Source organism: Mizuhopecten yessoensis, unplaced genomic scaffold (assembly GCF_002113885.1).
Source record: "Mizuhopecten yessoensis strain PY_sf001 unplaced genomic scaffold, ASM211388v2 scaffold7763, whole genome shotgun sequence".
NCBI classification, from domain to species: Eukaryota; Metazoa; Mollusca; class Bivalvia; order Pectinida; family Pectinidae; genus Mizuhopecten; species Mizuhopecten yessoensis.
In genome coordinates this window covers 1,282,579-1,307,583 of record NW_018407210.1, presented here as the reverse complement: position 1 = coordinate 1,307,583, position 25,005 = coordinate 1,282,579, and the positions used below count along the sequence as shown (strand labels likewise).

General features: G+C 38.2%; 1 protein-coding gene and 1 long non-coding RNA gene across 3 annotated transcripts in view; both read right to left on the bottom strand.

The window, feature by feature from the left end:
• LOC110454296 (transcription initiation protein SPT3 homolog) overlaps positions 1 to 25,005 on the bottom strand; it is a 146,875-nt gene that overhangs the window by 24,253 nt on the left and 97,617 nt on the right. For both annotated transcript variants that reach the window (XM_021503738.1, XM_021503739.1), the window contains one exon: positions 3,335 to 3,419. In XM_021503738.1, the coding sequence (XP_021359413.1) occupies positions 3,335 to 3,419 (85 nt within the window). The remainder of the gene's footprint in view (positions 1 to 3,334; positions 3,420 to 25,005) is intronic.
• LOC110454297 lies at positions 8,822 to 10,152 on the bottom strand. Its single transcript, XR_002463363.1, has 3 exons — positions 9,888 to 10,152; positions 9,220 to 9,302; positions 8,822 to 8,907 (listed from the first exon to the last, which is right to left on the bottom strand). It is a non-coding gene; the product is annotated as an uncharacterized LOC110454297 (long non-coding RNA).

The window sequence follows — 25,005 nt, the reverse complement described above, 5'->3', positions numbered from 1 at the left end:
ACAACATCATCACATAACAGACTATAACAGGAAGTCAGGATCATTAGTGTCAACGTCACAACATCATCACATAAGACTATAACAGGAAGTCAGGATCATTAGTGTCAATGTCTCAACATCATCCCATAACAGACTATAACAGGAAGTCAATATCACTAGTGTCAACGTCACAACATCATCACATAACAGACTATAACAGGAAGTCCATATCACTAGTGTCAACGTCACAACAACATCACATAACAAACTATAACAGGAAGTCAGGATCATTAGTGTCAACGTCACATCATCACATAACAGACTATAACAGGAAGTCAGGATCATTAGTGTCAACGTCTCAACATCATCACATAACAGACTATAACAGGAAGTCAGGATCGTTAGTGTCAACGTCTCAACATCATCACATAACAGACTATAACAGGAAGTCAATATCATAAGTGTCAAACTTGTCAAGGTCACCATATCCCATTCCTCAAACAAGAGGCCCAGAGGGCCTGTATCGCTCACCTAGAAATGTTAACAAAATTGAAGATGAAATAGCCAGATGTTGCTGCACATGTATTATATGGTTAGTTAGGGGTTATATTTATATACAATTGGACAAAACGCTGTCATTCCTACAGGAAAAGGAGGATTTTGAAGAATTTGCTATGTTTCAATATTGGGCCCCGCCCCTCTGCCCCCAGGGTGTTCAGACCCAGTGTTGATACAAAATTAGCTCCCTTTCACCCAAGGATGCTTTAGACCAAATATGGACATAATCCTGTCATTCATACAAAAGAAGAAGATATTAAAGCTATTTTTCTATTTTCCCTATTTGGCCCCGCCCATCTGCCCCAAGGGGTTAAAACCCACAGTTTATACAAAATTGGTTCCTCTTCACCCAAGGGAACTTCGTCCTAAATTTTGACAAAACCCTGTCATTCCTACAAAAGAAGAAGTATTTTGAAGAATTTGCTATGTTTTCCCTATTGGGCCTCGCCCAATACCCAACGGGAGTCAGACCCAACATTTATACAAAATATAGTCCCCTTCACCAAAGGATGCTTTAGACCAAATATGGACAAAATCCTGTCATTCCTACAGAAGGAGAAGAATTTTAAAGAATTTGCTAAATTACCCTTATTTGGTACCAACCCTCAGGCCCCAGGGGGGGTCACACCCACCATTTATACAAAATTGATTTCCCTTCCCCATAGGATGCTACTGCTAAATTTGGTCAAAATACCTTCATCCGAACAAAAGAAAACGGATATTAAAGCTATTCTTCTATATCCCTTATTTGGGGGAGGGGGGAGGGTCAGGCCAACTGTTTATACAATGTTTGTTCCCCTTCATTAAAGGGTGCTTCATATCAAGTTTGGACAAAATCCTGTCGTTCCCACAGAAGGATTTTGAAGAATTTGCTCTATTTCCCCTATTGGGCCCCGCTCTCAGGGGGGGAGGGGGTACACTCACTGTTAATACAAAATTGAGTCCCTTTTGCCCGAGGATGCTACAGACCAAATTGGGATGAAATCCCTTCTTCCCTATGGTAGAAGAAGGATTTTAAAGGTTTTACCTTTATTTCTCCTATTCGGCCCAGCCTCTCTGCCCCCAGGGGGGCCACATCAACCATTTATACAAAATTGAGTCCCCTTGGTGCGCGATGCTCCAGACTAAATTAGAATAAAATCCCATAATCCCTACAGTAGAAGAAGGATTTTAAAGGTTTTACCCATATTTCCATTATTTGGCCCTTCTGCCACCAAGGCCGGGGGGGGGGGGGGGGGGGGCACACCCACCGTTTATACAAACTGAGTCCCCTTGGCCTAAGGACGCTCTAGATCAAATTTAGTTAAAATCTACTTGGCCGTTTAGGACTAGTAGCTTTTTAAAGGATAAGTTGATGGCCACGTACGGACTGACGACGGACGCTGCAGTATGGCATAAGCTCAACATGGTCCTTCAGGCCAGGTGAACTAACAAGAGGCCGAGAGGAGGGCCTGTATCGCTCACCTGTTTCTTTTGTTACATGCAACTGACATACAGGAAACTTAAGATCAAATTTGGTAACTAGAACACAAGACATTTTAACATCTCTTAAACGGTTCTGAAGATATTGTTGTTTGAAACTTGAAATTTTAATGTCAAAACTTTTAACTCATATTGACCTTTGACTCCCGACTTACATTTAAAGTTGACCTTTGACCTCATTACTGTAATAAAGAAAACAATTCACACAGCTGGTCTACATAACATACCCAAGTATCATAACTCTACTCCAAATGGTTCTTAGGATATTGTTGTTTGAAGTTTTTAACATAATTGACACCAGTGACCTTGGAAGTAGGTCAAGGTTATTTTAATGAGGAAAATATATATCACACTTTATCCCAGGTACCTACTGGCCAAATATCATGACCCTGAGCCTTATGGAAATTGAAAAGAAGATTGTTAAAGCCTTTGACTCATGTTGACCTTTGACCCCAACTTGCACTTAAAGTTGACCTTTGACCTCATAGCTGTAACTGAGAAAAATATTCACACTGCTGATCTACATAACATACCCAGGTTTCATGACCCTAGTCCTTGGTTCTTAGTTTTTAACATATTTGACCGCTGTGACCTTGAAAGTAGGTCAAGGTCATTTTAATGAGGTAAATTTATAGCACTCCATCCTTGGTACCTACTGGCCAAATGTCATGACCCTGGGCCTAATGGAACTTGAGAAGAAGATTGTTAAAGATTTTAACCAAAGTTGACATTTAAACCCCACACTAGCATTTAAAGTTGACCTTTCAATCTCATAACTGTAATGAGAAAAATATTCGCACTGCTGGTCTACATAACATACCCAAGTATCATGACTCTAGTTCAAATGGTTCTTAGGATATTGTTGTTTGAAAATTTTCACATATTTGACCACTGTGACCTTGAAAGTAAGTCAAGGTCATTTTAATGAGGAAACTTTATAGCACTTCATCCCAGGTACCTACTGGCCAAATATCATAACCCTAGGTTCTACTGTTCTTCAGAAGAAGTCGTTCCAAAGAAAAAGTTGACGGACGGACGACTGTTTAAGGAAACCTAAGGTCATTATTGTCAAAACTTCAAGCCTGTCAAACCACAAAGTAACATAGCTATACTTAACAGGTCAAGGTCAATAACATCTAAGTCTCAAGGTCACTTCATCACAAGATTGATAAAGCTGTAACAGGTAAAATCAAGGTCATTAATTCAAAACCACACATGACAAGCCCAACACAGCTACAGTCAACAGTATCCAGACAGTGGATGATAATCTGACCAGCAAGTGTGACCAGAGGCTGTAATGTAAGATAAGACTTACCAGTGCTGACACCTGTTGGTGAACGATCTCTTCAACAAGCAGAGCTGTGTCATTGAGAGGCTTCCTACAGTCACCAAACCCATGCCTGCAGTATACAATTGACTTAGTATATGTATTAAGAGTAACTTGGCCCATGCCTGCAGTATACAGTTGACTTAGTATATGTATTGAGGTGGCTCTACACATTGTCATTAGTGTCCATTTTGTGACATCCTACCAAAAAAAGTACAGCGGACTCAATTGTCTCTATCAAAATGTGTATGTACACCGTGTCGTCATTTCAGTATTGCGTATCGGGTATTTCAATACCGTAATGTAATTTATAGCAACACCTGGTAAACAACAATACATGTGCGCGACGATGATTTGCCAACAACTGATATCAAGATTTTACTGGGAAATGTGTACTTAAAAATAACGCTTCCGATAAAAGACATAAACTGACTCCCGGGGAAGACACTGACATAAGACCACACGACTTCCAGGAGGTCATATATGAAGTGCATGGAATGCAGACTGATGTGTTTTGTGTATCAACCTCACATGATTACATGAGTTCACAAGCTCGAGGTCGTTCCGATTTTCGCTGCCGTGCGAATTAAGCTCTGTCGAGTAAATCGCTTTTACAGTGTGGATGCACGTGAGAACAGCATACCATGCGATAGCCTCTGGTTAAATATGTACCTGACATATAATATACCATGCGCTAGTGGGCTCTAGAATGATGTCCAATGTGTACATGATTGAGTGAATTGGTTCCGTAAAAGATCAATAAATTGACATTTTTGATATCACAATTTTAATTCATTTGCATCTTTTTTAACCCTTAGGCTGCTACGCGCCACAATAGTCGTTTCTAAAAGTCGGGCCGTCAGTGCTACGCACCACGATAGTGGTCTGTAGGTTTTTGGTCAGTAAACAGGAAGTGTGAAAGCGGACTGTTGCTATACCAAACCCGAAAGCGTATAGTAGAAGGCTTCTGATTGGTTGTTTTGTCATTACTTTCGATATTCCCGGCAATGTACCCTAGTAATAATCAAAGTGTGCATGAAATTCAAATCGGAAAAAAACGTCATAAAAATGGCAGACGTGTAGATTGAAGTGATGAATATGATGGTAAACATTTATTCTCTAGCGTCACCTACGATGATAATAAAGGTTTTAAAGGGTTTGACATGGTTGATGTGGAAATACTTCGGTGTTACATAATATGTAACTTTCCAATGAACGGCTTTGTGCCCTACACAAACATGAAAAAATCGGCGGACCGAGGCGCACATGTCGTCTGCAGGTAAGGTCGAATTGAACATTGACATTGATACGTTTTGAGCCGATTGATTTCTGCAAACTATTTATCGATGATTTAATCATAAACTAGACCGTACACTGGTGGACCCTTACCGTGAATTTTTGTCATTTTTTCGTTTAATTTTCAAAAATCGTTTAGTTGTTCTCTTTTTGTGTGTATTTTTTGGATTATCGTTTATATTTGACGAGCCACCGTTTATTGTTTAAACCGACGTTTATTCTTCGAAGACTTGTGTTTAATTTTGAGTATAACCATTTGTTTTTAAAACAGAGTGTTTGTTTCATATCTGCATGTTAACTTTTCACAGAACAGAGTGTGTTTTATACCTGCATTTTTACTTTTCACGGAACAGTGTTTGTTTTATAAATGCATGTTTACATTTCAAGGAACAGTGCTTGCGTTTCAGGGAACAGTGTTATGTTTTGGGGGAGCGTTGACCTCTCGCGGCAAATCGTTTATTTTTAGCAGAAATCGTTTAATTTTTGAATATCTTTTGTTCTGTCGGGTTCTTTCATGTCTGCCGACCGGCCATGCTCTCGTCCGCGACAGGCTTATCTTATCGGCAGTGTAGCTGCTCGCACCAGTCAAGTTTACCTGTGCTCGGTCAGAGCGCTCACCCGTGACGTACGTAGCCGTTGGCTACCGGTAGTCTGAATCGTAAAAAGCACCGCTGTAACTGGTTCGTCATTTTCCATTGCATGCATTAAAAGTGACGTTTCTGTTACTAAACACACGATTAATCCTTTGTTCTACACCACCAACATAAAGTGGGCGTTTTCGTTGTTTTACGAAACGTTAGTTTTATTGTACAACATGATCATCGAATCAATGTACCCAAAGTACGTGTTTTATTGTATATCATGATCAGCGAATCGATGTACCTCAAGTATGTGTTTTATTGTACAGTATGATTTAAATACAAGTGAATCAAACTAACCTTAGTACGTGTTTCATTGTACTCCCCTAACAAATTAACGTACTCCTGGATTATTATTTTACTCGTGGCTTTATTTTACCCCCTTTATTTGCCTGTGCTCCGCGGCAACAGGATCTGCGCCGGCGGTCAGCTAGGCCTTTGATCTAACCGAGTAGTAGCCTGTCGACCACTTCGAGCTGCCGCGGGCGGTGTCAAGCATCACCAGGTAGCTCTGTTCATGTGTGAATACTTGTCTGTTGACAGCTCGCCTCATAATCAACAAAGTGTCTGTGCTTTGTTAACCTATGATAATTTGGTGTAATCAGAATTAAACTATAGAACTGTGCCGTATTTGTAATTTACTTCGGCTGTGTCTGTTAAAATATGTTTACTAATTACTCGATTTGTAATAAAAAAAAATAATTAAATGAATGTGTCGTGTTTGTACTTTGTTCGGCCTGATGATCTGAAATACGTGATTATTAAACACTCGATTAATATGTCAGATTAAAACTATAAAACTGTGCCGTGTTTATAATTTACTTCGGCCTGGTGTTTTGAAATACATGTTTGATACATACTCGATTTGTATGTGAAATTCAACTTTGAAACTGTGCCGTGTTTGTTACATACTCGAACAGTACCGTTAAAATACATGTTTAAGTATTCCATTTATATGTCAAAATAAAACTATGGAATTGGGCCGTGTTTGTACTTTATTCGGCCTAACGGTCTCAAATACGTGTTTATTAAACACTCGATTAATATGTCAAATTAAAACTATAAAACTGTGCCGTGTTTATAATTTACTTCGGCCTGGTGTTTTGAAATACATGTTTGATACATACTCGATTTATATGTGAAATTCAACTTTGAAACTGTGCCGTGTTTGTTACATACTCGAACAGTACCGTTAAAATACATGTTTAAGTATTCCATTTATATGTCAAAATAAAACTATGGAATTGGGCCGTGTTTGTACTTTATTCGGCCTAACGGTCTCAAATACGTGTTTATTAAACACTCGATTAATATGTCAAATTAAAACTATAAAACTGTGCCGTGTTTATAATTTACTTCGGCCTGGTGTTTTGAAATACATGTTTGATACATACTCGATTTATATGTGAAATTCAACTTTGAAACTGTGCCGTGTTTGTTACATACTCGAACAGTACCGTTAAAATACATGTTTAAGTATTCCATTTATATGTCAAAATAAAACTATGGAATTGGGCTGTGTTTGTAATTTACTTCGACCTGGTGTTTTGAAATACGTGTTTGTAACATAATCGAACTGTGCCGTTAAAATACATGTTTTATACACTCCATTAATATGTCAAATACAACTATGGAATTATGCCGTGTTTGTAATTTACTTCGGCCGTGTCTGTTGAAATATGTTTGCTTATTACTCGATTTGTAATAAAAATATAATTAAATAAATGAGTCGTGTTTGTACTTTATTCGGCCTAATGGTCTCAAATACGTGTTTATTAAACACTCGATTAATATGTCAAATTAAAACTATAAAACTGTGCGTGTTTATAATTTACTTCGGCCTGGTGTTTTGAAATACATGTTTGATACATACTCGATTGATATGTGAAATTATACTTTGAAACTGTGCCGTGTTTGTTACATACTCGAACAGTGCCGTTAAAATACATGTTTAAGTATTCCATTTATATGTCAAAATAAAACTATGGAATTGGGCCGTGTTTGTAATTTACTTTTTGGTGTTTTGAAATACGTGTTTGTAACACACTCGAACTCTGCCTTTGAAATAATACACTCCATTAAAGTGTCAAATTAAACTATGGAATTGTGCCGTGTTTGTAATTTACTTCGGCCTGGTGTTTTGAAATACATGTATGATGTTTTATACACTTACTATGTCAAAATTAAACTATGGAATTGTGCCGTGTTTGTTATTTATATCGACCTGGTGTTTTGAAATACATTTTTGTTATGCGTAACCACTCTGACATTCCCACTTTACATATTGATATATTATCTGCAAAACAGTGTAAGTAAGGACAGCAACCAATATGTGTTGTATGGGTTAAGTCATCAATCGACAAAAAAAAGACATCAATCCTTAGTAAGAGAAGTTATACCTTCAAGACTGAATAACGGAAATCGTATTCCGTGCCTGCATTAACTACATTCAATGTACACTATAACTTTTAGCTAAGGTATAGTAATATACAGTTGACACATCTAAATATCTTACCTGTGAATTAAAAGGTATGTTAATTACCTGTACTTCTTACCACATTATACTATAGCCAAGGGGCATTTACGATTCCTACCTGTGAGTTAACAGGTGAACTAATTACCTCAGAGGTGTTACCTGTGAATGTCGTGGCCAAAGGGCATTTACAACCAATCCTCCAACTAACACAGGTAGTATTGTGTACCGGCGCGTTTCTTTTTGTTTCCAGTGTTGGAAGAAAACATGTTGTCGAAAGTATTAAAGTAAATTTCAACAGCGGTTAAATGTATTTTACATGCGTTTTTACATTAGGCTAGTGGCCTAGTGCCTTGACTTACGAATTAGATTAGATGTAAGTCCGTGGTATAATATACGATATTCGGTTGTTTTTTTTATAAAAAAGCACGTATCTCAAAACACCAGGTCGAAGCAAATTGCAAACACGGTACAGTTTTATAGTTTTATCCGACATATTAATGGAGTGTATTATTTCAACGGCACAGTTCGAGTGTGTTATAAACACGTATCTCAAAACACCAGCATATTTATGTTTAAAAAACCCAGATCGAAGTAAATTTCAAACACGGCACAGTTCGAGTATGTAATAATAATAATAATCTTTATTTAACGTCGTGTACAATTGTCAACAACAAACATAAGCTCTGTAGAGCTTTTATTACGCCGCCGCTAAGGGAACAAATGGTGTTTTCGTGGTGGAGGAAAACCCACGGGGGGGGGAGCGAGTGGTCTGAAGCTCACGCTTGATAGCACACAGTAGTACAATGACTGTGCGCGTTAGCGATCAGGGCTACCGGCTACCGGCTACCGGCTACCGAGGCAATCGCGTATCTCAAAACACCAGATCGAAGTAAATTACAAACACAGCACAGTTTTATAGTTTTAATTTGACATATTAATCGATTGTTTAATAAACACGTATTTTAGACCATCAGGCCGAATAAAGTACAAACACGACACATTAATTAAATATATTTTTATTACAAATCGAGTTATAAGCAAACATATTTCAACAGACACGGCCGAAGTTTTTACTGTTCTGCCTCAGACTTGGACAGACAGATAACAGAGTTCCTCAAGATACTGCTCCATCTTTATTGGATCTCGTAAAACTACAAGGCATGAATTATAAACACTTTTACCATTTGCTGTACACAGAATAGCATGTATGTTTCAAATTTCACAATTAAACTTTATCAAATTAAACAAAACTGTCTTTGTTATTTATTCAATGTAAATGTTTACCAAATTAAATATGTTCAATTCGACAAATATCTCAACTATTAACCATATATCTGATTCGCTTTATATTACATTTTGTCCATATAAAATATGAATAAACTTAAGGTTTGGCAAATTGATATCACTGATAGTTGGATTTACATTTGCACCAAGTAAACATTATTCTATATTATTAAACTTACACTGGGTGGGCCTATTATTACAATACGGAGGTGCCTCTCCGGATACAATGTGGTAGAGTGTCACTAGTAGGTATACATGTACACTGCAATTAACATAAACAGACTATCAAAGAATCTGGACACAAATGAATACCGTATCTACTCAATACTAAGCCCAAATTACACATCAGAATTATGTGTCAATATTACTCAATATTTAAATTGAATTACCAAAAAGCTCAATGAAATATGTGCCATTATACACACATCTGCTAAACATAATTGGAAAATAATAAACAACACAATAGGGCCAAACCTTACCATAGCTAAAGACCAGGGCTGCCAGCCGAGTAAGTACGGTAACATGTGTACGAGACGTAAACAACTAAAGGGTTATATCAAACATCATGACAGGGGCTAGCATTCTATTGGAATGTTTAATACTGTCACTAGATTCCCATTACTGTTCAGAACTTTCATGAATAGTTATCAAGACACAGCAAATGAATCAACAACATTCTCTGTATACGAAAACAATGTTTGGGGACGAAACGTCTTGATCAGTTCAAACCGCGCTTAGATAACTGAAATATGCAGAATACTGCAATTGACAAACGTTTCTGCTTATACACAAAGGTAAATGGGTCATTTCTGCATATACTGTTTATATGTCCTGTACTAAAACTTACACCATCCGATATAACGGTCACAAACAAGTCACAGCTTTTCAATCTGGAACCATGCCGCTTTTTCATCAAGGGAGGTAATGCAGTCACACGATAGTTTTAGACACAAACACGGAATAACGTTCCGGCACACTCCCCGTCTGATATTGAAGATATCACTATTTACACAAGAATGAGGAGTCTGTTTGTTCTTCATATACCTATATATCTTGCAAAAGAACAACCATCTCGTTGATTGGTCGCGTCAGTAGCGTTGTTCCACCATCCTTGACAATGTTGACTTCCGCCTTGCGAACTTTGTTGTCACAGTCACTCTTGAATGTCCTTTGTACAACCCCCATGGCCCAACTGCAACGTGGGGCCGACTTGTCCCGAAGAAGGATGACGTCCCCCTCCTTGACTTCACGCTGATCATCCCTCCATTGTTGCTGAAGAACGTGTAGCCTGGTCTGATGGATTGTCGTGAGTAGAGACATATGACCACTGTGATGGTTTAGAGCTTCGAAGTATCCTCTCCACGCGATTGGCCACGTATGTGTAGAATCGCCTAGTTCTGTTATTAATGTAGCCCAGGACAACTCGACTGTCACTATGATATCTGACATCTTTGGTCCCAAGAGTTTCACAAACAAATTCACCAATTTCCACCGCTAAGACCGCAGCGCACAGTTCCAATCTGGGAATCGTATGACCTTTGGAAGGAGCCAGCTTGGCCTTTCCCATGACGAACCCAACGTGTGAACAATTGTCCAAGTAGATTTGCAAGTATGCGACCGCGGCAACAGCTAACTCCGAGGCGTCACAATACACATGCAACTGAACATTATTTGCCGTGCTTGTAGAAACAGGCGTGAACATTCGAGGAATCTGAGTGTCCTTTAACTTCTCTAAGGATGTTTTCCAGTTGCTCCATTTGTTTTGGTAAGTGATAGGTAGAGGAGCATCCCAATCTGCTCCGGAAGTTAGTTCCCTTAACAATATCCGGCCTTGAATAGTGAATGGAGAAAGAAAACCAATGGGGTCAAAAATGCTGTTTAATGTCGACAACATCTCTCTACGAGTTTCTGAATGCTCAGGCAGCTGTACATGAAATTGGAAGGTATCCGAGGCTAAGTTCCATGATACGCCAAGGCTGCTCTGAGTAGGTAATCCTTCCTCTTGAACATCAAGTGACTTGAGCTCCTCACCCAAATCATCCACGGGGAATGACTTGACAACCTCAACGCTGTTAGATATGACTTTATGTAGCCGAATATTGCCATTCTGTTGCAGAGCCGCCTGTGTTCTTTTCACGAGAGTTGCCAACTCCTTGGCATCTGGGCCGGATCTTAAAGCATCATCAACATAAAAGTCATTTCTGACGAAATTCTGAACGTCGTCATCTGCTTTTTCAACAGCCTTACGAAGAGCAAAGGCAGCCACAGCAGGAGAGGGGCTGTTCCCGAAAGCGTGTGCACGCATCCTATATTCTATCAAGTCAAGATGTGGGTTGTTGTCACGGTACCACAGAAAGCGTAGATAATCCCGGTGTTCCTCCTTCACCAGAAACCGATAAAACATCTGTTCCACGTCTGCAGACACCGCATATGTATCCTTCCGAAAACGTAGAAGAATGGCAAGCAAGCTGTTGGTCAGGTTAGGACCTGACAGCAGGTTCTGGTTCAGTGATGTTCCCTTGAACTCTGCTGATGAGTCAAACACCCCTCTAACTTTTCCTGGCTTTTTTGGGTTATACACTCCAAAGATAGGGAGGTACCACACCTCTCCTTGTGGGGAAGGTGCAACCTCAGCAGCACCAGAATCTATGACCTTCTGCATGAAAGAAATGAAATGATCTCGTTTGAGGTTGTCCTTCTTTAAGCTCTTGTCAAGAATCATAGCTCGCTTTAAAGCTACTGATCTGTTGTTGGGCATTTTCATCTCTGGATCACGAAAGGGTAAAGGTGCAGTCCAGAAACCATTCTTGTCCTGAATGCACTCCGAATTCATAAGTTCCAAAAACTCTCTGTCCTCAACAGACCATGCCGGTTTCTCGTCATCCTTAGTTTTGTTGAATAATGGATCGTATTGAATGTCTTCCTTCAGGCAGATATTGTGTTTGCATGGAGTAAATATTGATGCACGGCCATTCACAACGTTTGTTTTAAAAGAACTGATACTGACTGGACCAACAGGAGGATGAACTTTGTTCAGGCAGACTTCACCAACTACAACCCAACCCAATCCTGTCCTTTGTGCAAAAGGAGTTCCACGCGGTCCTGTGATTTGCTTCTGCACATGGTGTACTTCTGGGAGGTCTCTACCTATTAACAGACCAACTGAACAGTCTGATCTATATTCTGGAATAGACGTGATGATCTCATCAAGGTGACTGAAGTGACGAACAATTTCAGGTGTGGGTATCTCTGAATCATCGCTAGGGATATCATTGCATTCAAGCAAAGGAGGTAAAGCGAAGCTGTTGGAACTGTTGGAACCTTCACTTGACCGAATGACTAGACCTTTAGCCTTCCTACCAGTCGACTTGAATTTTCCCGAACATGAAGACAACGTGTACTCTATTTCCTCACCAGTGACTTCTAAGGAATCTAAAAGCTCACTTGAAGCTAGCGAACGGTTACTCTGGTCGTCGAGAAGAGCATACGTGGCAACGGCTTTACCTGGCTGGTTCTCTGACAACACTTCAACCAAAACGATTTTGGCACAAGACCGGCCTTGAAAACGTCCTCCACAGACTGAGGTGCATTTGCTGTTGACCGTTTGAAGACCCTCCCCGCCATGCAACATTTCCACTTTAGAAGAGTTTTCCTTCTGGAGAGCCTCCCCACTACGAGATCCTTCTGCCTTAGAGGATTTGTCCCGTTTATTGAGACCTGAAGAGTTGTCCCGAGGCTGATGAAGAGCCGTGATATGTTTCTTGCTGCCGCACGTAAGACACTTTACTTCAGCCTTGCAGTCCCTAACAATGTGTTTGTCAGTAGCGCAACATTTATAACAAAACGAATTGTCCTTCACAAGCTTCAAACGCTCTGGGAGCGTCTTCTTGAGAAATTCTCTACAATCGCCTAAAGTGTGCGTGCGACTGTCAGGATGAATAGGACATCTCTCAGATGTCTGAACAGGCATCTCCTTTTGGATATCAGTCCTTTTAACATTGACACCTGGGCCACGGTTGGACTGCGACTGCTGGGTGCCGACGCCTCGTCGGCTATGTCCCATGTCTGAATAGCTCACTAAGCCAGGATCATTCATGAGAAGTGCCATGTCCCTCACAAATGACACAAAGTATGAAAACGGGGGAAAGGCGACATGGTTATTACGCTTCTAGGCAAAGGCTCGATCAGACCACTTTGACTGGGCTCGTGGGGGTAATTTGGCAACTACTGCCCTTACGCCTATGGGGGAATCATAATATGCTAAAATTGGTTGGTAATTTGGGTTGTCCTTCAGCACAAGAATTTCTGTAAGCACATCTGCTAATTCGTACATCCTTGCTTTTTCGACAACTTTTGGAAATTTGTCCAACTTTGCCTTTAGACATGCTTCTATGATCTCAGGGCTGCCATAACGCTCATCAAGGCGGTCCCAAAGTAACCTTTTCCCTTGTCTTCCACGATATATATGTGTCCGGTCTATCATTGAATGTAGTGAGCCGGGATGAAGAAAGTTCTTTGCGCACCAAGTAATTTACTAAAGAGGGCACAGCCTCATCCTTCACTCGAGGTGTGTTTTGAGGAATATGATTTACTGGTGGAACATAATTGTTGCAAAATAATTCCCTTGGGAGGAACGGTGGTGCTGTGGCCTGTAAAACACCTGGGTTCGCAACGTTCAATTGTGAGGCAACATAGGCCCTTGTTTGCTCATAAGAGCTTTCAGCATTCTTAGGCAGTGAAATGTTGGAATTCCCTGACTGGCTACCTCCTTGTAAATTTGCAAAATCCTCATAAACTTCTGCCTCAGCTTCAGCTTCAGCACAAACCTTTTCTTCTTTAACCAGGTTAAGGTCTACATCAAGTTCTTGTCGCTTGCGTTGTGCTCTAGCATGAGCATGTGCTTGTTCTTCATCCAACTCTGCTTGCTTCTTAAGAATCAATGCTTCCTTTTGCAGAAATTCTCTTGACGCCCTGGCCTTCTCTGCCTTTGCCCGTGCTCTTCTTGCTTCAGAGCTGGCATTGGACTTGGCTGATTGATGACTGTTACAGTAGCGGGATGACCGAGTACATCTTTCGCTGAGTGCTTCAGTCCTTTCATCAAGCTGCCTTAGCATCCCTGTCACAATATCATCAGACCAGGCTACACGTTCTTCAGCAACAATGGAGGGATGATCAGCGTGAAGTCAAGGAGGGGGACGTCATCCTTCTTCGGGACAAGTCGGCCCCACGTTGCAGTTGGGCCATGGGGGTTGTACAAAGGACATTCAAGACTGACTGTGACAACAAAGTTCGCAAACATATTTCAACAGACACGGCCGAAGTAAATTACAAACACGGCACAATTCCATAGTTTTATTTGACATATTAATGGAGTGTATAAAACATGTATTTTAACGGCACAGTTTGATTATGTTACAAACAAGTATTTCAAAGCACCAGGTCGAAGTAAATTACAAACACGGCCCAATTCAATAGTTTTATTCTGACATATAAATGGAATATTTAAACATGTATTTTAAAGGCACTGTTCGAGTATGTAACAAACACGGCACAGTTTCAAAGTTTAATTTGACATATTAATCTAGTGTTTAATAAACACGTATTTCAGATCATCAGGCCGATTAAAGTACAAACACAACATTTTTTTATTATTTTTTATTATTACAAATCGAGTACAGTACATTTCACTTAATATCACGTCTGTTAATGTCACTTTTCGGTTATTATCATGTTTTTTTGATACACCGTTTTTCCTGCTATATAATCTATGCAATTCAATTCTTTTATTATCACCTGATTTTATGTCGATTTCTCTTAATATCACTTTATTTTGGCCACTGTCCCCAAAAAAATACAGGTAAACGGTGGTAATGATTCATGATAAATGCCCTGGGGACCTTCTGTCACACCCTGACCGCATTATGTAAACAATGCCTCGGTCTAACAGGGTATTTTTTACACCTGGCTGACTGNTTACACCTGGCTGACTGTTAAACAATAGGTTACACCTGGCTGACTGTTAAACAATAGGTTGACTTACATACTTGTTAACATGATATTCACCTGTGGTTAGGGGAGCTAGGACAGTCTAACATCAGTAAACTTTTCTAATACCAAGTGTGATGTAATTCTTTCAACTAATTATAACATGTGTACTATCTTCGATTACACACTTGCAGCAAATATCTAAGGAAATTAACCTATAAAAAGATGTTACTAGCAAAAGAACAGTATATATATCAAGATATAGGTAAATATTTACCAAGTCTCTTGTTTACAATTGAATTTGATGCAGATCCTGCCAAACACCTGTATGCCTACAGCATAATTACAATCGTACTGATCATCATTTTGCTACTTACTATATGAAATGTAACTGCATACTGAAATGAAATACAAATAATATATTGATTTCTATACTTATTTACTTATATCTATATTTCAACTAGGGTAAAGAACAAGGTTAGTTACAAAATATCAATCTTCTTCGTAGAGCCTCATTACTTAGGCATTTGACTAAGTTCACTTCCGGTTTTGAGGGCTGAAAATATGTATTCTGTTTATGTCATGTTTCTGTTAATATCATGTTTTTCTCTGACAAATGGGAAGTGATATTAAGAGAAATCTACTGTAATAAGCAAACATATTTCAACAGACACGGCCGAAATAAATCACAAACACGGCACGATTCCATAGTTTTATTTGACATTAATGGAGTATATAAAGCATGTATTTTAACGGCACAGTAGGATAATGTTACAAACACGTATTTCAAAACACCAGGCCAAAGTAAATTACAAACATGGCACAGTTTTATAGTTTTAATGTGACATATTAATTATTAATCGAGTGTTTAATAAACACGTATTTAAGACCATCAGGCCGAATAATGTACAAACACGACACATTTATTTAAATATATTTTTATTACAAATCGAGTAATAAGCAAACATATTTCAACAGACACGGCCGAAGTAAATTACAAACACGGCATAATTCCATAGTTTTATTTGACATATAAACGGAGTGTATAAAACATGTATTTTACCGGCACAGTTCGATTATGTTACAAACACGTATTTCAAAACACCAGGTCGAAGTAAATTACAAACACAGCCCAATTCCATAGTTTTATTTTGACATATAAATGGAATACTTAAACATGTATTTTAACGGTACTGTTCGAGTATGTAACAAACACGGCACAGTTTCAAAGTTAAATTTGACATATAAATCGAGTATGTATCAAACACGTATTTCAAAACACCAGGCCGATGTAAATTACAAACACGGCACAGTTTTATAGTTTTAATTTGACATATTAATCGATTGTTTAATAAACACGTATTTTAGACCATCAGGCCGAATAAAGTACAAACACGACACATTCATTTAAATATATTCTCTATTACAAATCGAGTAATAAGCAAACATATTTTAACAGACGCGACTGAAGTAAATTACAAACACGGCACAGTTCCATAGTTTAATTCTGATTACACCAAATTACCATAGGTGAACAAAGCACAGACACTTTGTTGATTATGAGGCGAGCTGTCAACAGACAAGTATTCACACATGAACAGAGCTACCTGGTGATGTTTGACACCGCCCGCGGCAGCTGGAAGTGGTCGACAGGCTACTACTCGGTTAGATCAAAGGCCTAGCTGACCGCCGGCGCAGATCCTGTTGCCGCGGAGCACAGGCAAATAAAGGGGGTAAAATAAAAAGCCACGAGTAAAATAATAATCCAGGAGTACTTTAATTTGTTAGGGGAGTACAATGAAACACTTACTAAGGTTAGTTTGATTCACTTGTATTTTTTGATCATACTGTACAATGAAACACGTACTAAGGGTAGTTTGATTCACTTGTATTTTTTGATCATACTGTACAATACAACACGTTCTACGGATAGTTTGATTCACTTGTATTTAAATCATGCTGTACAATAAAACACGTACATGGGGTACATCGATTCGCTGATCATGTTGTACAATATAACACGTCCTTTGGGTACATTGATTCGATGATCATGTTGTACAATAAAACTAACGTTTCGTAAAACAAGGAAAACGCCCACTTTATGTTGGTGGCGTAGAACAAAAGATTAATCGTGTGTTTATTAACAGAAACGTCACTTTTAGTGCATGCAATGGAAAATGACGAACCAGTTACAGCGGTGCTTTTTACGATTCAGACTACCGGTAGCCAACGGCTACGTACGTCACGGGTGAGCGCTATGACCGAGCACAGGTAAACTTGACTGGTGCGAGCAGCTACACTGCCGATAAGATAAGCCTGTCGCGGACGAGAGCGTGGCCGGTCGGCAGACATGAAAGAACCCGACAGAACAAAAGATATTCGAAAATTAAACGATTTCTGCTAAAAATAAACGATTTGCCGCGAGAGGTCAACGCTCCACCAAAACGTAACACTGTTCCTTGAAACGCAAACACTGTTCCTTGAAATGTAAACATGCAGTTATAAAACAAACTCTGTTCCATAAAAAGTAAACATGCAGTTATAAAACAAACTCTGTTCTGTGAAAAGTTAACATGCAGTTATGAAACAAACACTCTGTTTTAAAAATAAACGGTTATACTCAAAACTAAACACAAGTCTTCGAAGAATAAACGTCGGTTTAATCAATAAACGGTAACTCGTCAAATATAAACGATAATCCAAAAAATACACACAAAAAGAGAACAACTAAACGATTTTTGCTGACAAAAACAATTTTAAAATGATCTTTCTGGTGCTTAAATCCGATTAATTAAAAGTTTCACCTTTTCTTACCTTTATTACCTCCTGTACAGGTAAATACTGAAGCAACTTTAGAATCAAAAACGTTAATATAAACTAGAGACAATAACGAACAGTTTTCCTATAACTTTTATAACAAATATTTTTCAAGTTATGCCCATTTGAAAAATTAAGTAAATTAATTTATATTTCAATAATTAATTCAGCAGTGGCGTCCCTTTACATAGAAATCAATGTAGCAGCCTAAGGGTTAATATAGATACCTGTCATTGTGTACATTAAATTCCCCTGTAAAAAGTTCTGATTTTTGGTTCAAGGAAGACCACTCTCACCAAGAGTAAAGTGATTGTAAAATGTAAAATACATTAATTTTAAAGCCACTTTGAATATTTTGTCCACTCTTTGTGTATGAAATTTTATGTCCTGTTTGCTTTTAGCTTGAGGATAATCACTTTTATTGATACAATTTCAATAACAAGAGGCCCAGAGGGTCTGTATCGCTCACCTGAATATGTTTAAAATAATTGGTATGAAGTAAAGATACATGGTAGGTGCTGTAAGTACATATGAAATTTTAGAAAGATCCATCCAGTACTTGAGATATAGCGAGAACAAACTTCAAACAGAGCCCCACCCCTATGCCCCTAGAGGGGTCTTACAGAAGAAGGATATTAAAGAATTTGCTATATTTACCCTATGGGCCCCGCCCCTCAGCCCCGAGGGGGGCCAGACCCACCGATTATACAAAATTGTTTTCCCTTTACCCAAGGATGCTCCACACCAAATATGGACCAAATCCTTTCATACCTACAGAAGAAGAAAGATTTTAAAGAATTTGCTATATTTCCCCTATTGGGCCCCGCCCCTCTGCCCTCAGGGGGGTCACACACACCGTTTATACAAAATTGAGTCCCTCTGGCCTAAGGATGCTTCAGACCAAATTTAGTCAAAATCTACAGGCCGTTCAGGACTAGTTGCATTTTAAACGAAAAGTTGACGGACCAGGTGATCTAAAAATTTTAAACTAGAAATATGTCAGAATGACATGAAAGTCACCACATTATTCTGTATGATCATCTTCCGATAAATAATTGACCAAGCTACAACAGATATATTTCCACCTGTCAATCAAAATGGTAAACAATTACCAGGTGTAAATACATACATGCTGTTCAAGTAGCCATGCCAACACATGAAATTAATAAGAAAGCATGTCGCAAATATAACGTTAGCATTGACTGACACCTCGAATATGGGGAGATCTGCGCGCTGACAGGGTCACCTGGCATGGGCAGAACAGGTAACGTTAATTGGAATATAACAATGTTGTTTTCACAACAATAAGTTTCAGAAAAGATTCAATCTTATATACGGATAAATCTTCTATTATTTTTTGTTATGAAATACACTTTTCCAAGTAGTTTTCTGATCGTCTGCAAATCCGACTGAATCGGTCATCGATATCGCCAGAATGTGTATGCTTAAAGGCAGTCATTCCGATGAGGAACGCCAACAGCCGAATTCGCGAGACATGAAGAACACCAAACAATTGTGATTTCAACAATTCTCCTTCGAAAAGAAAAGATCAGAATGTTTTTGGCTGTTTTAAACCCGTTGATATTTAATTTTCAAACTTTTATCATTATCGGTTTAACACAATACAGTCAGTTGAGATGCAGGTTAAACGCCATTTAAAGTTGTTGAAAATGATGTGAACGAATATGTACTCTTATCTAATGTCTGTGTTGGCAATAGTCTGAAAAGTATTTTCCCTCCAAGCCAACAACAAGTACTGCTTCAAGAAGCTTTGGGCTCTGCTTCTGCCATAAATAAAGAGTTAACTTCCGAATGAATAATTATGACTGTTGCAATATCTCCTTAGTGCCTATTGGTAGAGGGTGAAACATATATTTCCTACAGACCATCAGCCGTGCACGTGTGTCACAAATGTCTTTAGGTCAACTAGGATGTTGCCATGGGTCATATGTCAGTATACACCTCCTCGTATGATTATGTTAATAGTAACAGCATGAGACTTAACTCAATTTCTATAGCCCCCATCCGGGGACCGGTGGGGGACTAATTAACATTGTGTCATAACAATCTCACTGCAAATAAATATTGTAATACATGAACCACATCAAACTTCAGTTATCTATTCTTATGCAAAAAATAGGGTAGGCTTGTGAAGTGATTTTGAGTTCATATTTTTCTGATATTCAAAATATAATTTTCTTACGTTTGTAAATTAGGGGTGTAGTATGGAATCATTCTACAATAAGTCAGTCAAGTGTATTGTGTATGATCATGAAATGTGCTGAGGCAACAGTTAATCACAGTCCCCAAAATTTTCCAGGTGTAGAGTCAATTAAGCTTAACTATTGTTTGCTAATTTCACATCATGTGAAATGTACTAGACTTGCCAGGTAAATTTCCATGGACAGTTACATGCTGTGTTATTACTAATAGTATGTTATATACAGATTTTCAAGCCTCTTGTGGTTTAACACTGCTCTGTAAGTTACAGAAGTATGTTCATGAAACTACACACTGGCATAAATATTAAATGTATGCGTATTTATACAAGTATTTGATACACAAACAGTTATGCCAGTGGTTTTGGACTGTTAAGACCAGGGTGGGGGTGGGGGTTCTCCTCAGCAAATACATCTCAAAGAATTTTTTATCGGAAAGTCCCCCATCCTTCATAACTTCCTCATTTAGATATCTTTCTTCAAATACGTGGCAATTTTCAACTTTAACATATTTGGATTTTAATATTGGTTGTAACCTAAAATAAAGTTCTGATTCCAGGACATACCAATACGGGGCTCGACACCTATAAAGGGGGCCCCATGAACTGTTGCAAAATGCACCAACCAATGAGGAAAGTGATTAGGTGGGGAGGATATGTGAGGGAGCTATGGCCTCAACTAGAAGGAAGGTCTCCATAAGGAAATTATTTTGATGAGATATCATGTATTCCCAGTGTATCTAAAAAATGTATATGTAATAAAATGGCTTTGATGGACACTTCTGAATCCATATTGGGCCACAACTGCTCAGCATGTATACTATGTCTGGCAATCATGCAGTCCATTTAATGATCACGTGTTAAATCTTTATTGCAGATAATATCTTCAGTTCCAATCCAGTTGTTTTTGATAATTGCAGCCTCTTTGGATTTATTCACATCACCCAAATCTTCCTGTTCTGCCTGAAATACAAGAAAGAATACATCATTTAATGTTTTGGTTGTTTTTATTGTTGCAAAGTTTATTATTTTATATAATATTTAACAGTCATTTTTATTAGTCATGCTTTTTCCATGTTCAACAGTTTTTATTATATTTTCTTTAGAACTGACCAGGGGCGGATCAAGATTTTTTTCGGACAGGTGTTACCATTCCAGTTTATTTTGCTACGCATGTAATCTGAACCATATAGGGTTGCACAAAATTAAGTTAGATACCTGTCTTGGCTAGCCACCTTGTACTTTCCCAACTTGCATTTTTTTTAAGTAAAATGCCAGAGTGGAATGAATCATGAATATTTGCATGTATTTCAAATTTCACCAGAAAAAACCCAACCTGTTTATCCATCATGCAAGAAAAAGATTCTCGGATTAAAAACTTAAAATTTAACACTTGTACCCTGTTACTACTATGGACCACTGCCCTTACAGGTACAAATGTCTCTATCATGGTTCTCTGACCAATTTAATTGATGCTTTGGAAGTGTCAACAGTTCAACACCGAGTTTATAGACATGTTAGAGGGGAGGGTACAGATATTGTGCGGGCAGTGTGATACACAATTACAGAATCGTTACTCAAGAAATGAAAATATTAAAATCAAATAAGCTTGCTACGCTCGCAATGAACTCAAAACATAATATATTGACTTCAACATCAAGGTGACAGTGCGTCAGAGACGTGAACTATATATTGGCTTTATACAAGCTTGGGGTGATACATAATATCATTCTGGAGTTTTATTTATATTGCACACTGTCTTTTTCAGAACAAATTAACATGTTATTAACTGATTCAGAGTACGTACCTTGCCACGCAATCTTTACAAAAGCATTCAGTTCACAAGTCAAGATACTCGATGATGCAGTCAGCATAGTACCATAGTATGAGTCCGTGCCAATCGGCAATCGAAGGGATGAGTGTTCAGGGATTTCAAGCCCCCGACAATGCCATGCTTTGCACCACAGAAGTCCGAAATTATGTCAGAAATCAATAATAACAGCACATTGGAAACCGCTTATTTTACCAAAAAACCGATTAAGCTGTTTTCGATCGTTTTTAGGTTGTCTGAACCGGAAGTGAGATGCCCTATAATCATCAGATGTGGAAACCTGAGTAATAATACAAATTGATGAAGTAATAATTGGAATCATTTGTAAATTGTCATTAATATCGACTTTTTGAAAAAATTCGAGAAGATTTCATTTTGTCGTCGTAATGATCAGTATGTAAATTCTACTTTTACTTTCAAATAACTTCAAGCAAGAACTAAGAACTCCCGTTATACTTAATCCTAGCTAACGATATCGTAATGGATATAAATAGTCATGATATACCTATTTTGCACCACAAAGTTAAGTTACATTTTGGCCCGTAAACGTCATAATATTTTGCCGCGCTATGTAAATTACGATCACGTGACAATCACATGCCTCGTAAGTCGAGGAATTGCATAGAAACAACAACAAATAAAAACACAAAATGTGTCTTTTTTAACAATAATCAAATATTCTTTTCAATAAAAATAGTGTATAGTGTAAATAAAACAGTCGTCGTCAGTTGTTTACGACAATAACATTTACTTTGGATCGATTTCCGGCACCATGCTGTCAGGACGGCATGCCCCGATTTTGACACTTTTCAATGTAGACACAGAGAAATCAACTTGTAATGCAATAGAGAATAGGGAAGCCATTGCTTAAATGATTAAAAACACATGTCTTCCTTCTGGAGTAATATTTTCATTGAATCGGCATGATTTTCTCACATGACGTGTCAAGGCAACCGTTAATATTAATGGAAGGGGTCATGGAAGGCATGCTCGTTTCTATCAGAATTTGTGTCAGAAAATGTTGATTGGAGCAATTGACTACTGCACATGTTTTGTTATGACTAGAAAGCGATGGTCGATCTATTGTTTTCCACTGACGGGGTAGAAGCGAGGTGTGAAAATTGTACCTGGAGTGAACAGTTGATCACCTCGGGCGATGTACAGTTATTCCGACCTAAGGTTCAATTGTCCTGGTGTCAAACACGGACAACTTACCTGAGTTTTTTACCTTATAAAATCCATTCACGGCAGATTTTTTTTTTATATAATAAGTGGGGTCCAACCTTTGACCATATCATAATAAACGATTTGTTTTGCTTAGTTAAAGCACAGAATTAGATAATATCTAAGTCCATTGTTAAAGGATAAAATCGGTACATGGTGAAAAAATTATAATAAGCGACATCATAATAAGTAGGCTCCACTCTAGTACAAAAAACTCCTATAATCACGGAATTAGATTATCTAAGTCCTTGCTATAATATAGCAAAGATATATTTTCACAACATCAAACAGTAAACAGAAACAATGCGTTTTAAATTGAATAAATGTGAAACAAGTTTGTAACAAACATATCTTTCAATCCCTGTCTTGAACACACTACATCATGTTTCATTAGTACTGAAAAAATATCTTGTGATGTTCATGTTTGATACAGCAAATATCGCACTCCATCTTTGCCGTTAATTATCTGTAAACAATTCATAGATATTATCAAATATTATGTGTATTTCCAAAGACGTATATATTACAAATATATACGTCTCTGCTAGCACTTCTTTTAATTTTGACTTGTGTTACAAAAGCGGCACAAAATCATCTAAAATCTGACTGATTGGGTTAGTCTAATATTACATCTGAGGGAGATAAAGCTTTGTGCTAACTCACAAATATGGTTCCACGCTACAAATAGACCGACTTCATTCACATCCAGCTGATCAGGTTAGTCCAATGTTCTACTAAGGGAGATAAAGTTTTGCAGAAATACAGGTAAACCGCTGCGGCGGCCGGCGGTGACCTTCGGCGGCAGTGACCTTCGGCCACATCCAGCCAGCTCAGCTGTTTGCTGTTTGACAATGACTTAAGTTATCAAAGCATGGTTAGCTTTACAGTTATTTTCTTGTGTTAATGTATTGGTCCTGTCAATCTATTCTGTGACTATACTGAAATGGACAGAATATGTGGGAAAGACTTTCTTAATTCTGCCGGAAAGAAGTCATATTCAAGTACTCAGTGGTATAATTTCAGGCTTATTTGCAGTGGTAATTTTTGTGATATAAAGCAAAACGTTAGTGACTCAAACAGTGTGACTGGAACTGTGTACAGTAGTTGGGTTGGAACACTACACTAAGTAGGTCAATGGAACCCAACCGCTTCAGGAAGAGTGCCGGAAGCACAATTTCAGCAAGTAGAGCCTCATCAGAAAATTAATCAGAATATTTTTCATTAATTGTATACTCACAAAATACATGCATTGTTGTATTTTTCACATACATATGGCTAGTTAAGAAAGTAACGAAGTGAATGCTCTCTCTGCCTATAAGTTGACGAACCACAAAATGGCGTCACTACGGTATGAATGAAAATGCTAGGGGTCGCTGCCAAAAACATTTGCATATTAATGAAATGTGAATGAATGACATCCACATAAGGAGATATCAGCTGCCATATAAGGACAGAAAGACTATATATATAGTCATAGATGGCGTATGTATCGATAGTGCAGTTCCATGTTAAGCAAATTTCGTAGTATGCGCGATCCCCTAGACACTTGCGTTACCTAACTCATGTGTCAAAAACCATACCTGCAGCATACAATTAACTTGTTTAGAAAAAAAATAAAAAAATCTGGTTCTGAGAACTTTCCCAGGGACTTCGATCTCTTCTAATTGTCGCATCTAAGTGCCGACACATTAACTTGTGCTGACTTGGTAGCAAGTATGAGTCTCCCTGGGTATAAAAAGCACATTACCTGTTAAACTGTCATGTTCAATATGTGCACACTGCTATAGATAGTACACTTTCAAAATTTTGAACCAACATTCTTTGTCAGATCAGATGAAGAATTTAGAAATGGAGGGCATCAAAGACATCATTTATCTCAGAAGAGTGAAA